Source organism: Gymnodraco acuticeps, unplaced genomic scaffold, assembly GCF_902827175.1.
Source record: "Gymnodraco acuticeps unplaced genomic scaffold, fGymAcu1.1, whole genome shotgun sequence".
NCBI lineage: Eukaryota > Metazoa > Chordata > Actinopteri > Perciformes > Bathydraconidae > Gymnodraco > Gymnodraco acuticeps.
In genome coordinates this window covers 1,190,325-1,216,968 of record NW_022990158.1, presented here as the reverse complement: position 1 = coordinate 1,216,968, position 26,644 = coordinate 1,190,325, and the positions used below count along the sequence as shown (strand labels likewise).

The 26,644-nt window shown below is 40.7% G+C and overlaps 1 protein-coding gene across 8 annotated transcripts in view; it reads right to left on the bottom strand.

Moving 5' to 3' along the window:
- il1rapl2 (interleukin 1 receptor accessory protein-like 2) overlaps positions 1–26,644 on the bottom strand; it is a 608,994-nt gene that overhangs the window by 210,594 nt on the left and 371,756 nt on the right. For 7 of the 8 annotated variants that reach the window (XM_034217408.1, XM_034217411.1, XM_034217412.1 and 4 more), the window contains exon 5: positions 20–206. In XM_034217408.1, the coding sequence (XP_034073299.1) occupies positions 20–206 (187 nt within the window). Of the gene's footprint in view, positions 1–19; positions 207–6,253; positions 6,417–26,644 lie in introns of those variants that run through there. The other variant, XM_034217416.1, reaches the window with a different exon arrangement.

Below are 26,644 nucleotides of genomic sequence, written 5' to 3'. Positions count from 1 at the left end.
GTCTGTTTCTGTGTCTTACCTTATACCAGGTCATCTGTGGCTGCTTGTATGGAGCCAAATAGTCCCCTATATCAGGACAGATGATCATTTTGTTGTGGGTTATTTCGGCTTTCTCCACGTGTCGGATTTTGCTGCTGAAGCATTTCCCCTCATCGCTCTTGTCCACAGTCATCGACATGGACACTTTCATGCAGTATGTTGAGTTCCTGAAGAGATTAAAAACACAACATTGTCTACATTTTGAATGTGTTCTTTTACTGGACTAATTGATTGTCTCATTTGAAAAGGATAACCACAAATAATGATGTCCCTACTCTACAGTTCCTGTTAGCCCTACATTGTTTTAGCATGTTCAGTTATGCTATTGGTTTTGGAATTGCAGGTCACAATTTGCACTGCTCTTTTGTGTCAGTCGTAGCAAGCATTGTTTTTTTTCAACAGACTCTGATAAAAAAAGAACATTGACATCATACTTGCCCAGGATCAAACAAAAGACACACAAGCTAGCAGGCCAACATAGCGGCTAGCACTCAGGAGCCTAAGAGCCACTGATTTTCCTCAGAACATTACTGAAGAGTGGTTAACAGGCAAGTCAATATTGGAATTACAATTATCAGGTACCCAGAGTCTCGACTCCACATAATAATAATAAATAATAAAATGTTTTTTTTGTGACATAGTGTCATAAAGCCACATGTTTCCACCAGGTTAGCACACCTAATGCAATCATGGCTCTTAATTGGATCAGGTATGCAAGAACAGAACTAAAGCACAAACTTAAAAGACAGGTAGGCTCTGTGGAAAATGTGTCGTGTTTGTAATGGAGCATTGCTGGAGGATATAGATAACACAGTACATCCATCCTTGAAGTTACTTGTTTCTTGTGATGTGTTTGACACAATGTGTTTAAAAAATTGCTTTGTATTTGAAGTCCCAAAATCTGCTCAAGGTGATGGTAATTGTTTTTTGTGTGTCAGTGTGTGAGATTGCGAGAGTGTGCGTGTAGCCTTTGCTGTGTGTATTCTCCCAAGTTGACCTCCAGACACAAAGCACCTCATTGATCTCTCTTTCTTTTTCTCCCACACATGCACAGGACCTGCCCTACCTATAACCTCTCATCTAAGTGAATCTGCCACTTATTCAATCAGTTCTGTGTGTGTGTGTGTGTGTGTGTGTGTGTGTGTGTGTGTGTGTGTGTGTGGTGTGTGTGTGTGTGTGGTGTGTGTGTGTGTGTGTGGTGTGTGTGTGTGTGTGTGTGTGTGTGTGTGTGTGTCATGCAGGAGGAGTTTTTCAGTCATTGACCTAAACGGGACCACTGAGCATTGAACTTGAGGCCTGGAAAGCCTTTTATCCATCCATACATCTCTCTATGTCTCGCCTCCTCATCAATCCATCTCCAGCCTGCAGCATGTTGTTTTCTCCTCCAGTGATTTGGTTACCTTTCCTTGTATGCTCCTGTGGCTCTCTCTCTCTCTCTCTCTCTCTCTCTCTCTCTCTCTCTCTCTCTCTCTCTCTCTCTCTCTGTGTCACTCTCACACACACAAATCATCCAGCATTTTATGAACCCCTCACATTTGACTTATTTGTCCCCCAAACCATAACCAGTATTACATTTGTCAAAGCAATGAATGGTTAAATATACTACAATATATTCAAATTTAGAAAGACGTAAGAAAAAACATATTTGTAATGGTATGGATTCATGAACTTCTGAAATAAACCCATCCATTCAAACTGAGGACATATAATACAATCAAATTCAAATAAAACAACTCTGACTCAATTGTTCATCATGTAGAGGTAATAATGAGTGTGATATGCAGGGGGGTGCCCATCTAAATCTTACTGTTAACAGTTATGAAGTGTTCAAATTATCAATGGAACAAATTACTGCTGCATTTAATAAAAAAACACAATAATAGAAACTAGCCTGGGATCCAGACGCTGTTTCCATTATAATTTCAACCGTGACAATATGATTTTTGCACCGTTTAGTTCTAAGGTCTGTTAGCAACCGAAAAAATGTTTTTGTATAGTAGCACACTGGTTTGCAGTTCCTAGTTGGAGTGAAAACAACCACTGCTGCACTGAAGAAAAAGTATTAGCCCGAGTAACTCTCAAAATACTCCCTATTGCCACATTGGCATCCGGCCGACAGCCAATCATTTAAAATCTTGTATTTTAGTGGACGAGTCACAAGTCTTAAAGCTAATAAAGATTTGCAAAAATTGGTAAATGGTAAGTTAACTGCATTTATATAGTACTTTTCCAGTCCTATATGACCCATAAGGGCACTTTTAAATATACAGGTCAGCAATGACCCACTCACACACATTCATACAAAGTCAGGGGCTGCCATACAAGGGGCCTCCTGCTCAGGTAGACTAACATTCACACACATTCAAACACTGTTGGACATACCACCGGGGCCAAAAAGGCTCTAAAAATGTTTCCCAAGGATATGATTTCATCTTGCCTGCAGGGGCTGAGAATCAAACCACTGACCTACGGATTGTTCCCTATATTGCCCCTATGCCCTGTAAGGTGTCCTTGGGTGTTATGAAAGGCGCCCCCCAAATATTATTATTATTATTATTGGATTCTACCTCATAGCCACAGTCGCTAAACAATGAATGTGTCTTACCTCTACTTGTTAGTTATACAAGTAGTGGGAAATCTGCATGTGGATTATGAATTAAGTGGTAAACCTCCACATGCATGAAATACACTGATGAAATATCTTTATTCAAACAGTCCAAATGCTTGATCAAAAAGGAACAGAAACAAACAGACTGACACATCCAAGAGCCGAAAGGGATTTTATGTTAACACATTCTTTCATCTGGTTGCTTTGATGATATTGTTCTTTACATGCATGCCAGTACCTCACATTGAATTGTAATGAGCTAAAAAAGGGAGAACTAATATAGCTTCCTCTTGTTTTTTCTCTGATGTGTCCCGTCTCTTTTTCACCATTGTACCAGCCTTTGTCACGGTCTCCCCCCCACTGCCTGTCCAACCCAGAAGCCAGAAGCCTAACACTAAACTGAAAAAGCAGCATCTATGTAAAGATGAATGTATTATGCATATCTCACCATAAACATGACGATTCCATTAGACGGTGATGCAAACGCTGTGTCAGTAGCATTTAGCGCATGCTCTGCACCTCTTACAGATGCAAATTGTGCATCTATGAGTGGGTGTGTTTACATATGTGGAAACATTTAAAGGCTTCAGTTAGTAAACTGGCCCTGAAGGAAAACCTATTTTATTCAAAAGCTGCCATGCTCTAATGATAAAAAGGTCTTCACACTTCAAATACTGAAGTTATCTCGATGTTCACACTACGCCGATATAACATTTTTCATTATTAATTAACTTTAGGCCTTTTTTGAGAACAAGTTTGGATTTTGGGGGGCGTTACCAGCTGGTTCCGATTTCCTTAAGTTTACATATTGTGAGAAGTCTTTGGTAAGACAGATAATACGATACGATACAATATACTTTATTGTCCCCGTAAGGACATTTGTTCTGGACTCCGTCCTGCAGTTCAGCATACATGTACATATACAAACATAGTGGACATTAAGAGACATACACATATCATCAGTCATACACCGTTTGAACAAACACAATACACAGACGCACATACTGATAATGGCGACCTATTGCACTACCCCTCATGGCCAACATTTAAAAAGTACATTTCATTACATTTGACTTCGACTACATTTCATTTCATGTGAATGTTAAGAAGCTTAATGGACATAGGTAGGAATGAGTGCTTATAGCGGTTCAGCCTGCTCTTGGGGACCCTGAATCTTCTACCAGAAGGTAGGATCTGGAATTCTGGGTGGAGTATGTGGGTGGGATCAGACACAATTTTGTTTGCCTGTCTGATAATGTACTGCTCGTATATGTTTTGGAGAGATGGGTGTTTTTTAACCCCCATAATTTTCATAGCAGTCTGTACCAGGCGAGCGATCTGTGACTTTGACTGCACTGTCAAGTTACCGTACCAGGCAGTGATACCATACCTAATGATGCTCTCCAACACTGCATGATAGAACAGTAACATGGACTTCTGGTCGACTCCGAAAGCCCGGAGTCGACGCAGAAAGTACAATCGCTGTTGAAGTCTAGAGCACAGACCTTGAACATGCGCCTTCCAGCTGAGTGTATTATCTAGATGGACACCAAGGTACTTATAGGAGCTGACCTGAGTTATGGGTTCATTGTGGATAACCACCGGCCTAAGGTCACCCACTGCCTTTGGGTCCCACACCATCTCCTCAGTCTTCTTCACATTCAGCACTAGATGGTTAAAATCACACCACTGCACACATCTCTCTATTTCAGAGTGATAAGCCGATGAACTGCTGCCTTTGTGCATTAAGTCAAGGATGGCTGTATCATCTGAGAATTTAATGATGTAATTCTCCGGGTGGATTCTCGTACAGTCGTTTGTGTACAGTGTGAAGAGGACCGGGGAGCTCACACAACCCTGGGGGGGCTCCTGTACTGATGGTCCGGGGCTCTGAGAGGGCATTGTTGACCCTGACATGCTGAGTGTGATTGGTTAAAAACGAAAAATACCATTTCAAGATAAAAGGATTTATACTGATCTTTATCAGTTTTTGAAGCAAGATGTGAGGCTGCAGTGTGTTAAAAGCCGAGCTGAAATCCACAAACAGTAGGCGTACATATGCCTTAGGGTCTTCCAGGTGTGTGATGCTATTTAGAGCATCGTCTGTGCCACGCCCTTGCTTGTAGGCAAACTGAAAAGGGTCTAAATGTACATCAACCTCTTTCTTTAGCACCATGATCCTCTCACAACATTTCATGACAATGGATGTCAATGCAACAGGCCTAAAATCATTGTTTACCTTTGGACAAGGTTTTATGGGGACAGGTTTTATTATTGATTTTTTCCAGAGGGTGGGGATGGTGTGAAGATCAACAGATTTTTGAAATATGGGACACCATGCTGATGGCAGTTCTTCTGCAAATGTCTTGAGAAGGAATGCAGAGATGCCACCTGGCCCTGTGGCCTTCTTAGTACAGGTGTGTTTAAAAAGTGATTGCACCTTTAAAGGGTCAATCACCACCCTTTCATCCTGGTCAGTAGCAGAGATTGTCTCTAAGATGTCTGTACATTCAGAGGAGTAGTCCTGGGTTTCAAATCTCATGAAAAAGTCATTCAGTTCATTTGCTTTGTGCAGGTCATCAGAGGTACAGAGAGTTTTTTTAGCTGGAGTCATATTTGTGATTGCCTTCATAGTGTCCCAAAGTTCCTTGGAGTTCATTGTAGAAAAGTTCTGTTCAATAATGTCCTTATGTCTCCTTCTAGCTTCTCTGAGCATGTGGTTAAGCTCCTTTTGCACACATTTCATTTGCGTTTTATCCCGGTTTTTAAAAGCTATATTGTTACGATTGATGCAGTCCTTAACCTCTTTAGTTATGTATGGTTTGTTGTTGGGGTACACAGTTATTTATTTCTGAGGTATCACATTGTCAACACAGAATTTTATATAGTCAGTTACCATCTCAGTAGCATTATCCACGTCCATCTCATGAAAGATACCCCACTCAGTAGAGAGAAAACATCCTTTAAGAGACTCTATGCTGTCACTAGTCCAAACCTTTACAGTCTTGGTCTGTGGTTTACTACGCTTAAGAACCGTTTTGTAGGTAGGTATTAGATGAACAGTGTTATGGTCCGAGTTCGAAAGCGGGGGTTTGGCTCTACTCACATATGCGTTGTTCACATTTCCGTAACATTTGTCTAGAATTGTATCTTCCCGGGTCTCACATGTAACGTATTGCTGAAAACCGGGTAGTGACCGTTCAAGTTTTCAATGATTAAAGTCCCCTAGAATAAAAACCGGAGCGTCAGGAGTGTGTTGTAGCTGCTGGTGAACACAGTCAGTGATTTGAGCTGCTGCACTTGCTGCGTTCCCGCTGGGTGGAATATAAACAGTGCAGAGAATGATATTCCCAAACTCTCTAGGCAGGTACAGGGGTCTTAGGCTCAAGCACATAAGTTCAACGTTGGGGCTGCAGATAGTCTTACGCAAAGTGTGTTGTCTGCACCACTTGTCATTGATAAATACACAGATACCCCCACCTTTGCCTTTCCCCGACGTTTCACTCCTGTCCGAGCGGATGAGTGAAAAACCCTCCAGTTCACACAAAGAGTCGGGAATATTCTGATGAAGCCATGTCTCACAAAACACCATTATAGACGACTCACGGTACTCGAAACAGGCTGTAGCGTTGATCCGCAGCTCTTCCATTTTCCTCCGTAGCGACCTCACATTACTGAGTATCATGGAGGGTAAAGGCGGCCTGTTGCCTCTCCGTCTGAGGCGCTGCCGTACTCCTCCCCTCTTTCCCCTTCTACGGAGACGTCTCCTCGGAGCCATAGATCGTATGTCCTCCGGCAGGTTGGGGGGTGGGAAGCTTCCCACAGCACGGAGGGCCAGCAGTGCGTCTCTGGTGTATGACAGGGCCAAGTTGTTTCCTCCCCGTAATGTTTGGCATGGTTGAGTTCAAGGATAAAGAGTGCCAGTAGAAGTTTTTCATTGTACCAACATACACACACACAGTCTCTTGATTAAAGCGTGTGGTTTAAATCAAGGACGGAACGTTTAACCAGACATAAATACACAAAAACTGCAGCACACGACAGGAGCCCGGGTCGCAGCAGTGCCGCGCCACCTACTGAACAAAAGCTAACAGTTTTAACATGTCTGTAGTTTAAATGCTAGGATACTGGCTGTAGCGTTTTACTTAGCATAAGCACTTAGCATTTACTTTACAAACTTAAAATATACTGAATGTCCCTGAAGATAAAAGCTGTTAATGGAACATCTCAGCCCTTAAGACAGCTGCTAATGTGAATATCTGTCAGGAGGAAGGAAGCAGACAGGAACATGCATGCCAGAAACAGGAAAGAGATGCTAGAAATGCTAAATAAGAGTTAATATAGTGTAGTGCAGAGATGGTATTTATGTTTCATATTGATCTGTTTAAAATATGTTTGCATTGTATAGCCTCGGGTTGTTTCATTGTAATGAGACTTGCACACTTTACAGGCCTACAAAGCAGAGTTACCAGCACTGGTGTTTACCGGGATCATTTATGTCCTTGTTATTGGCAGTCTAATATTTTTTCAATACCTCTATTAACTTAACCTAGTAGGGGTGTAATGGTTCACATAATTCACGGTTTGGTACGTACCTCGGTTTGGGGGTCACGGTTCGGTACAACAAGAAAAAGCAAAAACAAGTCCCAAATGCATAATTCCAGGTTTGTTGTTATTTATTTTTGAACAGTAGTGCAAGTTTCAGTTTAAAAATAAGGAACTCTAACATTTTGAATAATTACTGTATTACACAGTTAAAAACAAACCACAAACAGTACCACACACACTCAAATGGCCATAGTATCTATACTGGCTGATGTCAAACAACAAGGTTTCATCAAGCTGTAAAACTAAAAAGAATGTCTTGAAAATATTGAAAATAAGTGTTTCCAGGACGCATTGCCGTTCCAAAAGCTTCCGTTATATATTTTGGTCTCACGGCTTTCATGTATATTGGCTTCTTAAAAACAGCGGGGATCAGCTGTTGAACTGCTGTTGTCTTTTGCCGGGCTCCGGTGATTGGCAAATCTGGGTGATGCCTTCTGATATGATTTAGTATGTTTAGCTTGACACACCGACACACCGTCCTCGTCCGATCCACCACTCACACTCCATCGTTATTGTAGTCCACAGGGAACCCGAAATGTTCCCACACAGCTGATTTAAAAGAAGCAGGTGGGTTCTAGCTCCTGTGTGTTATCTGAAATTGCAATACTAACTTTTTTTCTTCTTGTATTTTGTTTGTTTTGTTGTTGTGTTTCTTCTTGTTCTTCATTTGTTGTTTAAGGGCTGCTGGCAATCAAGCAATACCGCCATACTGGATTATATATAGTGTAATGGATACTGCCCTGAGTCAGTGACAGACTTTGTTCCCACTCATAAAAAAAGGTGTATTCGTCGTGTGACTGCATGTGCCGAACCGTGACGGTTTGGGACGAATACGGATACCGTTACACCCCTATAACCTAGGCTTGCGGCTTCAGTTAGGAATTGAAGTATTACTGTGTAATTGAGAGATACAGTGTGATAATAGGATTATTGAATACAAACAAATAAAGGTTTTAGAATTGCTGAAATATTATGCTGAAAATGCAAACAGCTAATTGCACTTAGCCACTAATCGTGAAACGGTTGAAGTTTAATGTGCGTTAACGTTGAGAAGCTACAGGGTGAGGTTTGTGCAACAAAACTACTTGGTTCTTTTAGGGAAAACAAATCATGGTTTGGGCTAAAATAAGATTCTTGTTTAAATAAGTCACTCTTTATAGGCGTATCACTTTTATCCTTTTTCCTGTGTTCTGGCTTATCCATAGATTATAACAAACACTGAGCCAATGAGAAGGTAGAGCAGGGCCATACTACCCTTATGGCTGTATGACACCCGATAACAGCTGATACAATTTGAAGTCGGCAAAAAACAAAAAGTGACCTCTGCTGTTCTGTATAGGACTAACGGTAGGTAATGAAAACAAATTGGGGGGGAAATTGCCTTACAAATATGTGCCCGACTTGAAAATAAATGCCAGTAAAAAGTGTCTGGTGAAGCTGAGTCTTGTCCTCCTGAAGATGAATGAGGTGAAAAGGGAGATTTAAAGGGTGAAAGGAAAGATTTGTGGATGCCATTTTGTGTCTAATGTGAGTGGCTGACATTGATGACCCTTCTGTTATCAGCAAGTTATAAATTGAGCTCAAATCTGATACACACACACTCACACTTTGTTTGTGGGGTCGATAGTGTGTGGCTTGTTATTTTGTAACATGGCTAGGAAAGGGTACAGTTGGTCGCCTGTATTTGCATTTGAAGACACCTATGAATAAAACATAGGATCTCCCTGTGTGTGTTGGTGTGTATCCCCATCGAATAACACAAATGAGGAATGTGCTACCATGCTGAAACAGATGCCAGGTGTGAACAAACATGAACTTACATTGGAACTGGCAACAATGTCAAATAGAAGAAGGGGAAAAAACTACTTAAAATTGCATGACATGCTTTTAAATGGAAATCACAATGTACAGCTTCAAAAATATAAAACAAATCCGTTGCTACAAATTATGACAGTCTGCTAATTGGATTAGTCTTAATTCCGTTCTCGGAGTATTCATCTCCTGAGTTCATGTTAGAGTTGAAAGCACTGTTGGAGGCTATCACACTTGTGCACAGACAGTTTATACATAGAGGCTATAATGATTTATTTATTCAATGCACTCTGATGATAATTTGATCGGATGGCTGTACATCTGTCTACAATCACTTCCCAAGTGCCCTCCAGCAGGGCAGCGTCACTGCTACATCACAGCTCCAGGCTCTCTGTACTTTGGCTGACCGCTAGTGTTTCATATTTGTGCATATTGGATGAGTTTTTTGTCATCAAATAACACAAATTCCAATTACATAAATTCAAAATGAGCCTTAAATTAATCTCCTAATCAACCCTTACCAACTCCATCGTTTCCTTGCCATCAGTAAATCAAGCGCTCTCTGCAATTACCCTCCTATGATCAGGGCAGGCAGCTGGAGGGTGCGTTGAATTACGGCGTTAATAGAGGGGGATGTATCCTGGCCAGCAGGCAGCGTGTTTATACCTGGACGGAGCTACGGATTAATTTGACTATCAATCTAACTAACAGGCAGCGAGAGAGAGCGCCGACACCTGCGCATGCTGAGAAACACACACACAAACACACACACACACACACTCACACCCACTTATGTCAATGGACGTATCTGAACACAAATGCTTCTACATAAGGATGCATGTATTCACATACAGGTTATACATAAGGTCTACTCTCTTTGTACGAACTTTTTCATCTTAATTTATTTGAATTTTTTTCTGCCCAAAAAGAGTAAATGTTTAAAGAATGTGGGTGCATAGCATTGGTGGGAAAAAGCAACTAATCACACTAAATACAGTCAAAGCCTACTCTCAGATCTATCAAAATGTAACTGATCTACCTGAGGCTGGTCAACCCATATATTTTGTCTCCTCATTTCAGTAACGTTAGGCGTGATTACAGCGAGCCATTACCCACATTACTGCACACTACGACGTCCATCCATCCATCTTCTCCCGGTCGGGTCGCGGAGGTAGCAGTTCCAGCAGAGAGCCCCAAACGTTCCTTTCCCTGGCGACATCAACCAGCTCTGACTGGGGGATCCCAAGGCGCTCCCAGGCCAGCGAAGAGATATAATCCCTCCACCTGGTCCTAGGTCTACCCCTTGGTCTCTTCCCAGCTGGACGTGCCTGGAACACCTCCCTAGGGAGGCGCCGAGGTGGCATCCTAACTAGGTGCCCGAACCACCTCAACTGGCTCCTTTCGACGCGAAGGAGGAGCGGTTCAACTCCGAGTCCCTCCCTGATGACCGAACTTCTCACCTTATCCCTAAGGGAGACACCAGCCACCCTGCGGAGAAAACCCATCTCGGCCGCTTGTATCGGACGCTCCATTGTACCCTCACTCAAGAACAAGACCCCGAGATACTTGAACTCCTTCACTTGGGGTAAGGACTCATTCCCTACTTGGAGTGGACAGTCCATCGGTTTCCTGCTGACGTGAGCTAGCTAAATCTGTCTGCGACCAAGTTGACTCAACAACTGATTAACGTAGTGTTTACCCTGTCATTTTACATCCGGCAGACCAAGAGGAAACGCCCCGGAACAATAAAAATGTTTTTAAAAAGCCAAAATTAATGCCAAATATCCATTCAAGTTTTTTCAAAATGTATATTAATTTGATGCACACCTCTGTGAAAAGGTACACAACCATGTGTCCATGAATGAGATATTGCTCCACCTACTAAGCGTCTTTGGGTTCAAGAAAAGCGCTATAGAAATAAAATGTATTATTACTATGGTTACCCTGATAAGTATGTATTTGTTGCTTACCGACCGTATTCAAATAGCATGGTTGTTGACACTGCCTGTTTTGACCATCAGAAACTACGTCAGCATGGCTACAGTATTTCTATAGCAGCGATGCATATGGTGATATCAAATACTGTCTATGAGAGGTAGCACAATAAAGTGGTTTCCTCTCAGCAAGAACTTTTTTATTTCCAACAGATGCAGGTTAGATCTATTGCCGATGAATAAATTGCCCTTAGGGCTAGATGTTAGTGTCAATGGTTATCCCTCTTGTTATGTCAAGGGTGTAACCTGCTTTTCCCCAAATGACAGGGGTTGGCTCCAGCCCTCGGCAACCCTTAAGGATAAACAATTTTTTAAAAAAGGGATCAGAGAAATATACTTATTATTTTTCAGGCACAGCTCCTTGGCATATTCATCCATGAAAACAGCAAGTGCAACTGTGAGTCATTTTATAATGATAACAAAACCCTTAGGGCCTTTTCAAAGAACTTCACACATCAAAATAATCATTTGTACATCAATAACTCACTTGCTGCCACTTAAAAACGTTCACACAACAGGAGCAAGAGTAATATTTATTCAGTCGAAATAATTTAAAAAATGAAAATTATTTCGCTGGTAGCAAGTATTTCTTACCTGCTACCCTTTTCCCTCAACCTATCCTAAGGGAGTGCATGTACGTAGACACGTTGTGCCTCTCCACCTCTGTTCTTTACCTCTTACTTGCTACCCCTTTCCCTCAACCTATCCTAAGGGAGTCCATGTACGTAGTAGACACGTTAGTTTAGCTGCTATAGGCTTAGACTGTCGGGGGACACCTTACTTCTTCCTTCTGTCTGTTTGTACCTGTGTACTCTCATGTTCCGTATAACCCAGCTTCCCCCAAATTTCTTTTTGGTGTCTATCTACGCCGGGATCCTGAGTCGTGGCTGATCCTGTTGCTGCGGTCCTGTGTCCTGGATCCTGTATCATGTGTCCTGGATCCTGCATCCTGAGTCCTGGATCCGGAGTACTGGATCATGAGTCCTGGATCCTGAGTACTGGATCATGAGTCCTGGATCCTTTGTCCTGAGTCCTGGATCCTGTGTCCTTGATCCTCTATCCTGAGTTCTGGATTTGAGTCCTGGACTTCGAGTCATGGCTGAACCTATCACTGTGGTCCTGCCTGACTCTCATCATACTACTTCCCTGATGGCTCCCAAAGGATGATGGACATCCTCGTGGATTCATCTTCTTATTATAGACACATGCATTTCCAGACATTTGGTCTACCTACGCCAGGGGTGCCCAACCAGTCGATCGCGATCGACCGGTCGATCGCGGGGAGATTCCCAGTCGATCGCGATATGTGTCTAAAAATAGAACAACAATATTCTGTTTTATCGTTAATGTCCTATAACATAATCTTCCTGTGGCAGAATAATGCACTTGAACGCATCAAAGCTTTGTGATTGGCCGGCGTGACCCCATGTGTCGGGGCGTGGCTGGTGGGCAGTGGGCACTATTTCGCTGACGTTGTCCGTGGCAACAAGAGTGCCAGTCCGCACACACACAAGACAGCAATTATGGCAGAAGCAAAAAAGCCCAACATATATAATTTTCACTCCGAGTGGGAGGATGATTATTTTTGTATCTATTCCAATTCAAAGTCCATCTGTCTCATCTGCAATGCGAGCGTGGCTTTATCGAAGAAGGGTAATTTAGGAGCGGCATTTCAAAACAGTGCACAAACGCTACGAAACGGAATTCCCTCCTAATTCTGCCCTACGCTCCAAAAGGGGAGGGGCCTGAGAGCACAGCTAAATGCACAGCAGTCCATTTTCACCAGGCCCAACAACAAGAGCAAGGCTGCTACCATAGCATCTTATCGTGTCAGTCACGTTCTTGCGAAACACATGAAGTCTTTCCAGGCTGAAATGACTGAGGGGGCTGTTCAAAAATCCTAGGGGGCGACTTTTTTTTCACAACAACGAAAAATACTGGCAATGTAATGACGTTTTTTTCATTCTCAGTGCTCTACAATCTCTTTGCTTCTTTATTTGTGTTCCGGATTGACCCCTCTCATTCTGTTATTTTCCTCTGATCTTTAATAATAGATAGTACATTATTAGATGCCTGCACTTTGTTAGTCACATTAACAGACTAACATTGATTTCCTCAATTTATAAATGGACAGGCTCTGTAATTATACCATAACCTGTTCTCCTCTATCCCTTAACTCGTCTTCCTATACAGATTTATTTACTTACTATCTACTCTAGTCATGTCAGGATTAAAGACAAATTAATCTGGTTGATTTTTTATTTTCAGGATTGAATGTTCAAACCAAGACCTAAAACCTGGCATTCCATAAGATATTGGATCAAATACTACACCAAATGGACAGACACAGATTAAAAGTCCGTCACTAGATGTCGCTCATTGTACCAATACGGTTTATATAATAACATATTATTATTATAGTAAAAGGGCTCGCTTTGGCAAAAACCTGATCCATACAGGCAGCCCTAAATAATAACAGGTAAGCATCATGTGTGGTGCTCTCTGTAGTTGTCTTATTTTGTGTCCATTTCATCTTGTTTTCACAGAGCTGTGGAAATGAATTTCCCCCTGGGGACAATAAATCTAATCTAAACTAATTTAATATTCAATCCCACACTTGGCGATTGAGAACATACATTCGTAATTCACCTCGTTTAAATCACTTTTGTTCTAATACTATGGATCTAGTTGACACTACTAGCCGACTTTCTTTTGTCCAATATTTTGCGGGAAGGTACATTGAATTAGAAGCTTCTTATTATACATCCATGGGTAGAAGAAGAAGAAGTAGAGGTAGAAGAAGAAGAAGTAGAGGTAGAAGAAGAAGAAGTAGAGGTAGAAGAAGAAGAAGAAGTATTAGAAAAATAAATACACTAACGCTACAAACAGGCACAACACTGTTACTCTGTTTTTACTGACATGTAACATTTTATTTCACCTTGCTCTATGTTTTTTAACGCACATTCCGAAAATGGGGACTTTGCCCGGAAAACAGGGACGTTTTGGTCCCCCATCCGACTGTGTTTACAGCTAAGCACACATGCTAACATTAATTAAGACTACAAGCTCACTTGGGGTTGAGGCTTGTTTACACGTTGCTTGACTGCCTGCCCACATATCTGATCTAAATATAGTAACGTGTGTTGGGGAAAATAATTATTTAAAGTTATTTAATAATTGTGACATTTATTTAACTTTTCGATGGCTGAATGATGCTCAAAGTGAGTGGGCAAATAAAACAACTTAGGGGGCAATGCCCCCTTTTGCCCCCTCGTGGCGCCAGGCCCGAGTCTTTCAAAGACGGCGAAGTTGTGAAAGAAGCATTCCTGGAGGCTGCCGACGCGCTTTTTGGGGACAGTAAAAATAACAGTAGCATTTCAACAGGTTTTTGATAAAAACTCAAGTTAGATACCGTTATTAATCAGCTGTAAGTTTTTGTTTGTTTGAACTTATTCATTATAATTATTGTACAAAATGGTATAAGATAAAGATAAAGGTTATAGTCTATTATTAATTCAGGTTTAGTTAATAAACTATAGTTGCTTGCATCCTATTTTAAAAAGGCATTTATTTTTATACTCTACTAAATGCAACAAAAAAAGGGTTTGATTCTATTAATTTTGTCTTTTTTATTGCACTTTGGCAGCAGATTCCTGTAGCTTCAGATCTGAGTTGTCTTATTAGTAAGCCTAATTTATACTTTTGTAGCAACACTACTCAGTTTTACATAAGTAGAAGTGTGTAGTAGGTAGTACCTGGTAGTAGGCTGTCAGTAATGGCTACGCCTGGACGCTTGGACTGGTAGATCTCGGCAGATTGGCAACTTTAAAAGTAGCTCTCGGTTCAAAAAAGGTTGGGCACCCCTGACCTACGCTGTAAAATGTATTATCTCTTCAATTTACACACGGCATCTATTGCATGTCTGTCCGTCCTGGGAGAGGGATCCCTCCTCTGTTGCTCTCCCTGAGGTTTCTCCCATTTTTCCCTTTAAACTGTGGGTTTTTCTCTGGAAGTTTTTCCTTGTACGATATGAGGGTCTAAGGACAGAGGGTATTGTCCCATGTATGATATTCTGTACAAACTGTGAAGTCCACTGAGACAAATGTAACATTTGTGATATTGGGCAATATAAATAAACATTGATTGATTGAAAAATGCAATTTTGCTAAAACCTTACTTACTAATTACTAACACTTCCAAAAAGTCAGTCTCATTCTTGCGCCTACAAGGCTGAAGATTTAGCATGTGTTTATGAAGTAGTGAGCCTATAAACGGAAAAAGGCAATTTGTGTGAGAGTTCATACAAATATTATTTTATTTATCTCAGTTATTAAAGACTTTTTTTCACTTATGATTCATTCACATGAAAACTGTTTTTTTTTTAGGAACTCAAGGTTACAAGAAGTGAACGGTTGATAAACAAATGATCACTTGGTAGAGGAAGTATTCCTTTAAGACCTTGTGATTTTAAAAATGTACAAAACTGCATCAAAATGCACTGGCACGTAAAATAATTAGTTAAGAGAGTACACACATTGCCAGAGTGTGAACTCACTGACATTTGAAATTGTTCAACAACTTTAGGCTATGTGTCAGTGCGCTGTATAAAAGGTCAGATATATGCATGAGTGCTGATATTACTTTGTGTCAGATCAGCAACCCCAACCTGTGAAGCATTGATTGATATGTGTCACTACTGATAAGCAACAACCACACCGCCCCATGTCCCTATGGAGACTTTAAACCACAGACAAAACATTCAAATTAAGTGATGATTCAATTCAAAGACTTTTTTAATGAATCAGTCTCGGTTAGTGTCGGTTAGTGTTGGTCCAACACTACTTCAAATTCAAATTATTTATATGCCGTATCTTAGCACAATATTAACTGTATTAAAGACATTGCAGCGTTTATTTTTGGCCTCAAGATACAGCAGTATTGCCGGTGTCGCCCAATAATTTGAGTTCATGTGTTCTAGTGGTGCACACAGTATTAACAAACAAACTGGCGTTAATTAGATTAGAAGCAACTAATTGCCACTCAATGAATCTGCAGCTTTTAGGCCCCCTGAGGCTCTGGGCCATCGTGGGGTGTTGTCCACTTTGCCATGTTTGCTATCCAACATTGTTAAGATGCAGTGGTGACTGATTCCACATGCCCATGCTTATTATACTGTAACGAGTAATCAGTGTTATAGATATGCTTGAGCAAAACTGTGAGAAAAGCTTAATTATATATAATAATTCATTGTGAGCTCAAATGGATAACTTCTTTATTTCAGTGGCTGCAGGCTGTATGTCCTGCGAAACCCAAGCTAAACCCCCTACGATATGTATGAGTGAACATTTCAAACATATCGTAGGGGGTTTAGCTTGGGTTTCGCAGGACATAATGCCAATGGGTATGTGGGGAAAACTATATTACCTGGCCAAGGTGACTCTCATGAATGTGAGTGTGTGTTTGTGTGCGTTATTTGTGTGCTGTGCTGAATTCTGTGCATTCACCCCCAGGCCTGTATTTAAAATGAAGTTGTTATGTACGCTTAATCTTCTGTGCATTTATGCCTGCTTGCTACTGTTCAAGTTTAGTACGTCTTGGTATATTTATGTTTATATGTGTTGTTGAGTTTTGGGATATGTACAAAATAATTTCAAAATAGATACTTAGGATAAACTTAAAAATCTCTCTTCATAAACATCTGATGATTCATGATGTTAATTAGCTTAATTAAATGTCAAAAGTTCTAGTTTCTTACTTTCACCTATGGTCATGAAGGGTGGGTCATGATCAAAAGAATGAGATCGAGGAAATAAGCGGCCAGTAAAGGTTTATCTCCAGAGGATGGCTGGCATCCCCATTAGGGATAAACTGAGAAGTTCAGTAATCCAGGGACCCTGGTTAGATCTGCTTCTCCTTTGCGTAGAAAGGCGCCAGTTGAAGTGGTTTGGGCACCCTGTGAGGATGCCACCTGGTTGCCTCCCCATAAAGGTTTTCCAGGCAAGTCTAGCTAGAAGGAGACTGAGGTGCAGAGCCAGGACCAGGTGGGGGTATCATATCTCAACGCTCGCCTTGAAGGGCATTGGAATCACCTAGTCAGAGCTGGTTGAGGCCTCGGTCAAACTATCAAACAAGTTGAGTTGAAAGTTTAATGTGGAGGTAATTACCTGCAGACAACCGATTGGATCGTCACTGCCAGGACTTTCTGTTCAAACCAGCAATATTTTGGTAGCCAAGCTGCCTGAATTATGGTGAAAAGTAGATGAATTGTAGGCTTTCATCTGTTTAGTTTCAGATGGAAGAATTCTTGATATTAAATGCGAACTCACCATAGTGATTAGTTGAGAACCACGCCTACACTGAAGGGGTGCAATTAGAATTAAAAAAAAAACTAGAGAAAATATGCTGGTTTCAAAATGATGTCTAGTGGTGCCACACCATGAGGTGGAAACACAGCATTATACAAGAGCTGTGGATGTTTTGGGGTTCAAAGCACGACCATTGCTATAGAGAGCTGGCTTTCCAACATGACCATTCTGAAACACAGGTTGCTTGGTTTTCACAAATCCTCCCCTGACCTCCTTTCTCCTGTGACGTAGTCCATTTCTCCATATCACTAACAAGCCAGATTGTATTTCAGAGCGACCAAAAACCTTGTGAACATCAAAGTGTGGAAACCAAGGCCTACTTTTTTGTTTTTAAAGACAGGCCAGAGCAGCAGGCATTGGCTGAAGTTGGCATATACTGGCACATGTTGGTCCACATTGGCAAGAGAGTAGAACCGACTCAATGGTTGCCAAGTCATAGAGGACTGCCAAAGAAACTTCAAATGTCCGCACTCTACTTCTCGCCCATTCTGCGCTCCTGTCCTCTCTATTCTACCCTCATATTGCTATTGTCTGTTTGTCTTCCAGTCTCTTTCTCTCTTTATCATATTGTCTCTTCCCTTTTCCACTCGCTGTGTTTATCTCCTGCTCAGACACTGTTAATCTGATGAAGAGAAAGGTTAAACATTTGTCTGGCATCAGAAAACACCCTAGTGACAATTATGTGTGTTTTTGAGTGAGTGTCCACAGGGAGTATATTCATCCGCTAAAGCAAAGAGAGGCAGGTGGTTCATCTTACTAGTAACACCACAGGGGAATAGCTGAGAGATGGCACATTAATTGTTTGGAAAAACCTTCCAAAATGACCATTTCCTTAGGTACTACATCTATGGTTAATAATTGGTTCATTGCGTTTAACAAGAGTAACTTAGATTTTGGTCAAGGTTAAATTAAATAGGGTGAATATTATGGTCTCCAGTGTAAAAAATAAGCCAGTTTATATGTCCAATAATCTATCCAGAACTCCTCTGAGGTTCTTTTTGCTGATGTATAAACTTTGGCCATCCACTTCTGCCTTTGTTCCTAAAAGAGGACAGTCAGTTTTCATAAAACCAGAAAAAGTCAGCAGGAATATGTCAACATAGACCCCTTTTAGACCAGTCTACGGGAAATGATTTTTGTAAAAATATGTTGGCCCACAATACAAACATCGCTTTTAATGAGTTGTCTAATAATATGTACTCTTGCAATACAATCAGATACCAGATCGTATTAACTAAAGCTTTATTAAATCAGGCAATAAAGGCAGTTACTTTTTTGGTGTCAAACCACATGAATCTGCAAGCTTGTGTTTAATTTGCTTTAAAATAAAGTTTGGAGGGTAAAAAGATTCTAAAGATAAGCGTTGATTAGTTATTTTAGAAAACAACCTAGTTTGCTGAAACTGATCGAATACTGTCTACTAAAGCTACGATATCATTTTTCGCTAAAAAAACTTTTAACTCCACTGTGCTGTGAACGGCCATCTAGATTGGTTCTATAAATGTAGCAATACTTTCCCTCGTAAAAACCAGTAAAAACATTACTTGCAGCATTTACTACCACAACCTTTTGGGAAACAAATTAGTAATAGATACAAACAATATGGACAGGCTTAGATGCATAAAAACTTCTGAATGGTTATAAGGCAGTTCTCTTGTTCACTCTGTTTTTGTTCAGCTCGTTATATATATGACTAGGAATCAACTACATAACTAAGTTTAACATTTCACAAAAATGTCCACCCTTCTTTCAACATAAATTCAGTGCGTGCTTAGAAATGACGACACAGAGGTTTGGCATTTTCATTGCTGCTAAATAGTTCCTGCCTATACAAGTTATGACCACAAGAGCAGAGACCTTTGGCTACCAGGAACAATAGCTGATGAACCAAAGTTAAACCTGGTTTGTTAAGATGTTGACACCATCCCTGTTATGTCTGTATATATGTGCTTCCTGTCTGTGTAATTCCGCCTGTGTTATTACCTGATCCTTTTCACATTACATGTTACTTGTTAGACACTTTTATCCAAAGCGACTTACATACTCAATACTGTGGGCAATCCCCACAGGAGCAATTTGGGGTGAAGTGGCTTGCCCAGGGACACAACGACATGCTGACTGCAGAGGGGTTTGAACCTGTGCTCCACTGCGCCACACGCCTCCACCTTTCACCTGCTGCCCTTGTGTTTTCCTGCCTTCCCCAGCTATGTCTTGTCCTTGTGATTAGCTCTGCATGTATTTAAGTCTTGTTTGTTTTGTCGGTATTGGTAAGATCCTTGTTTGTTCGTCTGGGATTTTGTTTCCGTTTGTTTTGCCTTGCCCTACTCTGTTCCCTTGCCCTGCCACTAAAGGTACGTCCTGCATTTGGCTCCAACCTGCTCTGCCTCCACATGACAGGTTGATTATTCAGGTAAGGCTTCTGCGTTCCTGAAAAGGTTTCTGGGCCCTCAGGAAAGTCCTTTGGGCTAACTTTTTTTAAATGATTAATGGGCATCTTGTGTTTTTTTTATTTTAAATGGACTGTAGAGAGGTTAAAAGGAAACTAGAAGACCAGACCTCAGAGTTCCACAAGGCGATTTCCATAAGTAGAAAGAACTGCTTGTATCATACCTGAACTGGGTTGTTCCTTGAACCATGATACATCCTTCCAGCAAAAAGTAAGGCTTGTAGTCTTTCCGTAATCCTTCTGAAATACAACCCAAACTGAGAACTGAGAGACAGATGGGGAATGATATGCAATTTAGACCAGTGGTTCTCAACTGGTCAGACCAAGGGACCCACTTTTTACATGGTCAATAAATCACAACCCAACATTTTTAAGCACTAAAATCTATTCAACAAAAAATCGTGCTGTAATATATACGCTTTTCAGCATACAATATGAATTAAAGTGAAGTACAGTGCATATATCCCTTATATCCCTTCACAGAACTAAAGTATGCTTTTAAAAAAGGTTTAATGAGTTGATGGAATCAAAGCTGAACTGTATAAAAAGGCACACGTTCTGAAAACCCAACCCCAGAAGGGGGGTCTGTTGGATTCTCCCCCAGGAGATTTTTAGAAATACTAACATAAACTACGCATTCTGGTACACTGAGAAGAAAATAAATAAATGTATTACAATCCGACATATTAATAATATTTTATGCCATTGTTTGTGTTTCACTTTGTTCTGACATCTTGCTGCTCCTCACAGAGAGAAGAGCAAAGAGGAGAGAGTCTGGGTGAATTACTTTAAATTGTGGGTAAGGGTAGATATCCCCCATTGTTCTGTGACCTGTTAATCATCAAACCGGGGGTCATATTTCATTACGTGTTAATTTGTATCTGAAGTTGTACCCATGGATGTATAAAGAACAGTTATACCGCTAAGTTATTCTCCGTGGGGACTTCCAGCAACAATCTTGATTCTGATTGGCCAGAAGACTCGAAAAAACATCAGCAAAGATGTTTTATTGAGTGGATGATCACTGCGTGACAGAAGTTTTCAAAACCGTTTATGGTCTCCGGTACTTCCAGTCCAACGCCTACTGCATGCACAGCGTTAGAAAATCTGGCCTTCAAAATAAAAGTTGGACTTTTTTCCCAAAAACAACAAAAAACAATTACAATTTCTTTTTTCACATTTTTTTTCTTCACTCACACATCCGCGACCCACTTGAAACGGGTCCGCGACCCACTTTTGGGTCGCGACCCACCAGTTGAGAACTGATTTAGACCCTACCTGACCTAAAGCTTGGGATGTTTCTCCTCATGTTCAGTGCCCTTACCCAAAAGCAACCTCTACAAGGTAAGTCTTGAGCATTTGAACAAACAATCATTGCTTGTATCCTTCTTGTGACAAGAGTTTCACCAATTAGCCAGAGCTAACCAGTCAGGAAATGAGAAGGCCGGTGAATCCAGCCAACTTGAGAACCGATTAAATCATCAACCATTCAGGCAAATATCAATATCACCAACAAGTCAGTTCACCAGTCTGCCTGTAGTCCTGCCAACAAACCAAACAACCACAGACCCCACCAAACCAATTCTCCAGCCACGATGTCACCAAATGAGACGACAATTACTCACCCATCCAGCAAGCCAACCAATTGAAAAACTTATTACATTTCCAGGTAATGCAAAGTGTTGAAGTGAAGAGTGAGCAAAGGCATGAAATATCTCATCTCACCCTGCTTTGTTCACTATCCAACACTCATTATTTTGTTCTCTCAGAGTCCTTTTCTCTATTGCTTTGTCCTCTGTCTTTCTCATGCCCTCTTGTGTGTGTGTGTGTGTGTGTGTGTGTGTGTGTGTGTGTGTGTGTGTGTGTGTGTGTGTGTGTGTGTGGGTGTGTGTGTGCGTGTGTGTGTTTGTTCCCACCTACGACTCTCTTTGTGTTGCATGATAGAAGTTTGGTGCAAAGTATTTCTCAGTTTTAAACCGAGACCTCTTACTGTGTTTATCAATTTATTTCCAAGTTATGTGTGTGTGAGAGTGTGTTTCAATGGTGTCCTAATCATCGCGGCTGTATAGAGGGTCTCGGGCAGTCGCAGCATGCCCTCTCCCCCTACCGCGGTCCTTATACCTGCAGAGAAAATTGATTTCTGCTTTTCTTTTTTTCCTTCTTTCATTCCTCCACCTCGTTCTCAACCCTCCCCTCCATCTTTCTCTTCTTTCCATCAGCTTCCTTCTGTTTTTCTCTACATGTATTCACCCATTCTCCGCATCCCTCCAATATAACCTTTTACCTGGATTTACTCTCCTTCCCACCCTCCTGCTTTCATTTATTATATAACTGGTGTCTCAGGCAATGTTATTTTCCAGTTAAAGTCTGATAAAAGAGATTGTCACTCCACTTTTATGCCCTTTGTTTTTAAAACATCAACTCCAGGTTGCCACCTCTTTCTAGTTCATACAAACCTACACACTTCAATAGAAACAAGAAATCTGCAGTGTTTTGGAAATCAACAGTTAGTAAACAGATTTCAGTAGTCCATATTAAATGAAGCGGAATAACCATCAGAGGACAAGGGGGCTACAACCAAGACAGAATGATTCAACCAGGAGTCATCGCATGTGTTATACAGAAGGTAATAGCTTAGAATCATTTGAGTGGAGTAAAGCTGTTAATGGAACCTGCTCGATGGTTCATCTCTCCTCTTCTGTGCGGTTCCTCTATGTTATTTTCTCTTACACAGCACCTATATACAGTGGCCCTGAAGTGCAAGTCAAAACCACATTTCAAAAAACACTACAGCATTTCAGAAGGTGAGGTGACGTGCCTTTGTGACATGCAACAATATTAACATGAACCTTTCTGTTGGTCGCTTGTTAGCAGACCCTTCACGTGATGGCAGAGCGAACAGGTACAGGCAGGGCCCATTGTGATAGCCCTATAGTTTAAATAAACTACCCCACGAATAAACATATGGACATGGGTTACTATTTGAAAAAAATGGTAAATGTATTTAGGAACCTATCCATGTGATTGGGGGTGGACCTCTAATCCTCTAGGGGGGGCATGCTCCCCTGGTAAGATTTTTTATTTTGGAGTTAAATACATCAATCTGGTGCATTTTGAGGGGGAAATAAAGAGATCTATTGAAACAGCCATAGGAAACAGAACTGTATACATTTCAATAATCATACAATCATGCCCATAACCAATAACATACCATTTCCAATATGAAAAAAACACTGAAACTTGTTTATTTATTTATTTATGGTTCATTTATAGTTGTGAGTGTGTCTGTGCTCCTGAATCAGCCTCACCTGTCTCCCTCCTCTCTTCTCCTCTTTGAGGCAGCAGCAAAGACTAGTTTTAGCTCTCAACAAGTTTTAAAAGTATATCTTACCTTTTTTCCCCAAGTTAACTGTTTATTTTTATTATTCATGCATATTTTACTAATCACTCCCCCCTCAAATGGAAATATGTGTTTACATAAATGGTGACCAAACCGTTTGAGACCCACTGAGAACTTAGACTAAGTTAACTATCTAAACACTCAAGAGTCCTTTACCTCGCCTGAGCTGAGGTTAGGACACACAGAGACCAATCAAGGGCTTTGATTTATGATCTGTATGACAGTGGCCATGTCGGCAGGCCACATCATGTGGACAGCCAGTCACCCTGTGTGAGGCAGGCCACTTAACATGCCAGGCCATCGGGAAACCCCCCGGTCCTCCCGATGGCCAGTCCGGGACTGGGTACAGGAGGCGTAGAGCGAGGGATCATTGTCCACAAGTTAATCGATCGCAGATGGCGTCGTGGTCGCGGACGGATAAAAACATTTAAAACATTTTTCTTTTTAAATAATAATAAATGGGTCGCAAAATATACTTGGGAGGCTGTTAATATACCTGGGCGACCCGCCCAAGTAAAGTCTACAGTATGTGTGGGAAACCCTGAATAATGAAGCTTACTGTTGTGTTTTCTCTAAACTATTTGTTTTTCTTTCTGTCATTCATGTATGTATGTTTGTTGTATGCATATATTAAATTATTTTGGAAAGTGTCTTAGTACTTAGAAAAGCACTATAACAATGTAAAATGTACTATATTGTGTGTAGTGTCTCAGATAACTGAAACCACCTAAGAAAATCGAATCAAATGTGTTGATGTTTTTGGAAAAAGCTCAACAACAGTTAACACCATTCATTCAGATTATTATTCTTAGTCACAGCAAAGTGAAGGCAGGATGTCTCAGTGCTACAGGGTCTTGTCACGACCTCAGAGAGAAGAGGACATATTGCCGGCAGCAACAAAGCTCAAGGCAGACCAAAGGCATACAGTACTGCATGAATTAAAGAAGGCCAGGGCCTGTTTGTAGAGGCCATGAAAAGGAAGTGTGAATAGTAATCACTTAGCCTTGGGCCAACATATTGTAGTTCTAATGTATATTTAAGAATTCAGCTGAGATTTTTTAATGTTTAAACAAGATGATACCACAGGTAGTTCTTCTGATATTCTGTTTTATTTCATATTATCTGCTTTGTGCCTAATATTGGGATTGACACCTGGTGAACTCTTTCCATTATACAAACACAACAACATTGAGACTCTCCTGCTATATGGCCAAACCCATCATCAATTAAAGCCCTTTTAAACAACCTTATTCTTGTCATGCAACTGCCTTTAGGCCCTAGCTTACAAAACACACTTGGAAATGTGTTGGATCTTGCATGTCCAATGTGTATTTAATATACAAACAAACTGTGTATGATGTGTTTGTTTATCCAATATGACTCAACACTAAAATGAGCATTGTAGTTATAAGAAACAGTGCAGGTTGGTTTAAATGCATGAACTAAAAGTCTTCCTATTGATATATAATGTGATGCCTCTTGAGAGATATCAGAGTCTAAAGGCCAATGCCAATGAAAATACATTCAAATGTGTATGATATCATGCTAGGAATTGGAGGAAATGTAGGCTAGTTAGCTAGCTAAACGTTTTTATGTTTAAATGATTGCACAACTAGACCAGATTTCACTCTGCCACAAGAGGGAGCTTCTCTGAATGTCCAAATGGTACATTCCATCGCTCCGAGTTTTCGAATGGTCCAGTTTGTGAAAAGCACTCAATCGCTCAGACTGACTATTTACAAATACCCATAATTAGCATGACCAGTGTCACAAAGGCAGCAAAGACCAAGGAAAGAGTGCCAATCCACTAATGTAAAATCAACGATAGAGAAGGTACAAATATCATGTTATCAACTACCAATTTTAATTTAACTAAAGGTGAGAACCAAAACGATGGGTCTTCTAATGGCCTCCACTGCAGCAAGGGAAAACTGTTAAAGGTACGGAGGAAAGACATTTCCATAGAAACGTGTTCTTTTCCCCTTGACCCTCTCCGTCACGCCTTGTTAATGCACTAAAGATGATAAGAACAGGGCATCAGACACACATCCATCACCACTGACAAAGATAAGGCATGGGCAGATGGATGGAGGGCAGGAGGGATGGATTGGTGAGTGCAGGGAGAGCTATACATGAACAGGTAAGTGGACGCACAGCAGGGTATAGAAACCAATATAGACACATAGCACAGGGGTATAAAGGTCATTTCCATTATGTGATGGCTTATATAGCGATATTTTCACAAGAAAGAAAAGTGAGTTATAAGTAAAATGACTGTTCAGAGGTCGATTTGTAAATTGTATTGTATAGCAAAATAAAACGTTTTAACTACATTGATATATATACTGTACTTATTGGCCGTTTTGAAGGGAACATGTATGCTCCCAGATAACAGTTTTAAAGACGTATTTCACTTATATAAATTGGAAGAAACGGGAAGAAAACACGTAACTGGTTTATGTTGAGGAAAGGTTATCCATAACAAAATACATTTTCAAAATCAAGTTGACAATATATATTTGTTGTTTGGGAACTTCATTTTTAGGAGACCATGCCAATACTAGTTATGGCAAATATGTTAAATGAGTAAAAAGCTGCATATTAAACCCTGCAGTGACTCCAACCAACCCTTTCTCAAAGCCAACTGTGTCAATTACAAAGTATTATTTATCAGCTCCAAATACTTATGATAATTAGGAAATTCTAAGATTTCCAAGGCACATTTTCCCTCCCAAAAGCCATCAGTTTGCCCCTTTATCTGCTGTAACAGAGCTCCTCACTGACACTCCGAATGCACGTCAAACTGATCATCAAAGCGTTGGAAAAAAAGAGTTTCTATAACTGTTGCAATATTCAATAAACAGCACAAACACGGTGCCAAATAGTCAACTTCTTCTTAAAATACAGAACTATTGCAAATCACTAGATGCTGATAGCCTTATTATACTCTTTGAGCTTCCTCACATGACTTTGATTCAGAGTCGTGCGGTTTATGGCACAAAAACAACTTGTTGGTATCCACATCAGTCATTTTGGTTTGTTGTTCTACCCCCTGCATGCATGTCACAAAGACATCACTGGGAGACTCATATATAGTGAAACACTGATACAATGAGGCTGATGTAAGACTCAACATCCTCCACGGGCTCCTCCTGTGTTGTTTATCCACCCGCCAATAGATCATTGGTGCCTATGTTGTACCTTATTTCTCCAATAATCCGCTGTTGATAAGCAAGACCAACCAGTGATAGTGATTTAAACAATGTGTAAGCAGCATGGGTGTGAAAGTGAAACAATGTTCCCATACCTGGAAAGATAACTTATTGGAGAGTATTCCTAATTTATTTTTTGGATCTTGCTTTGATCCACATA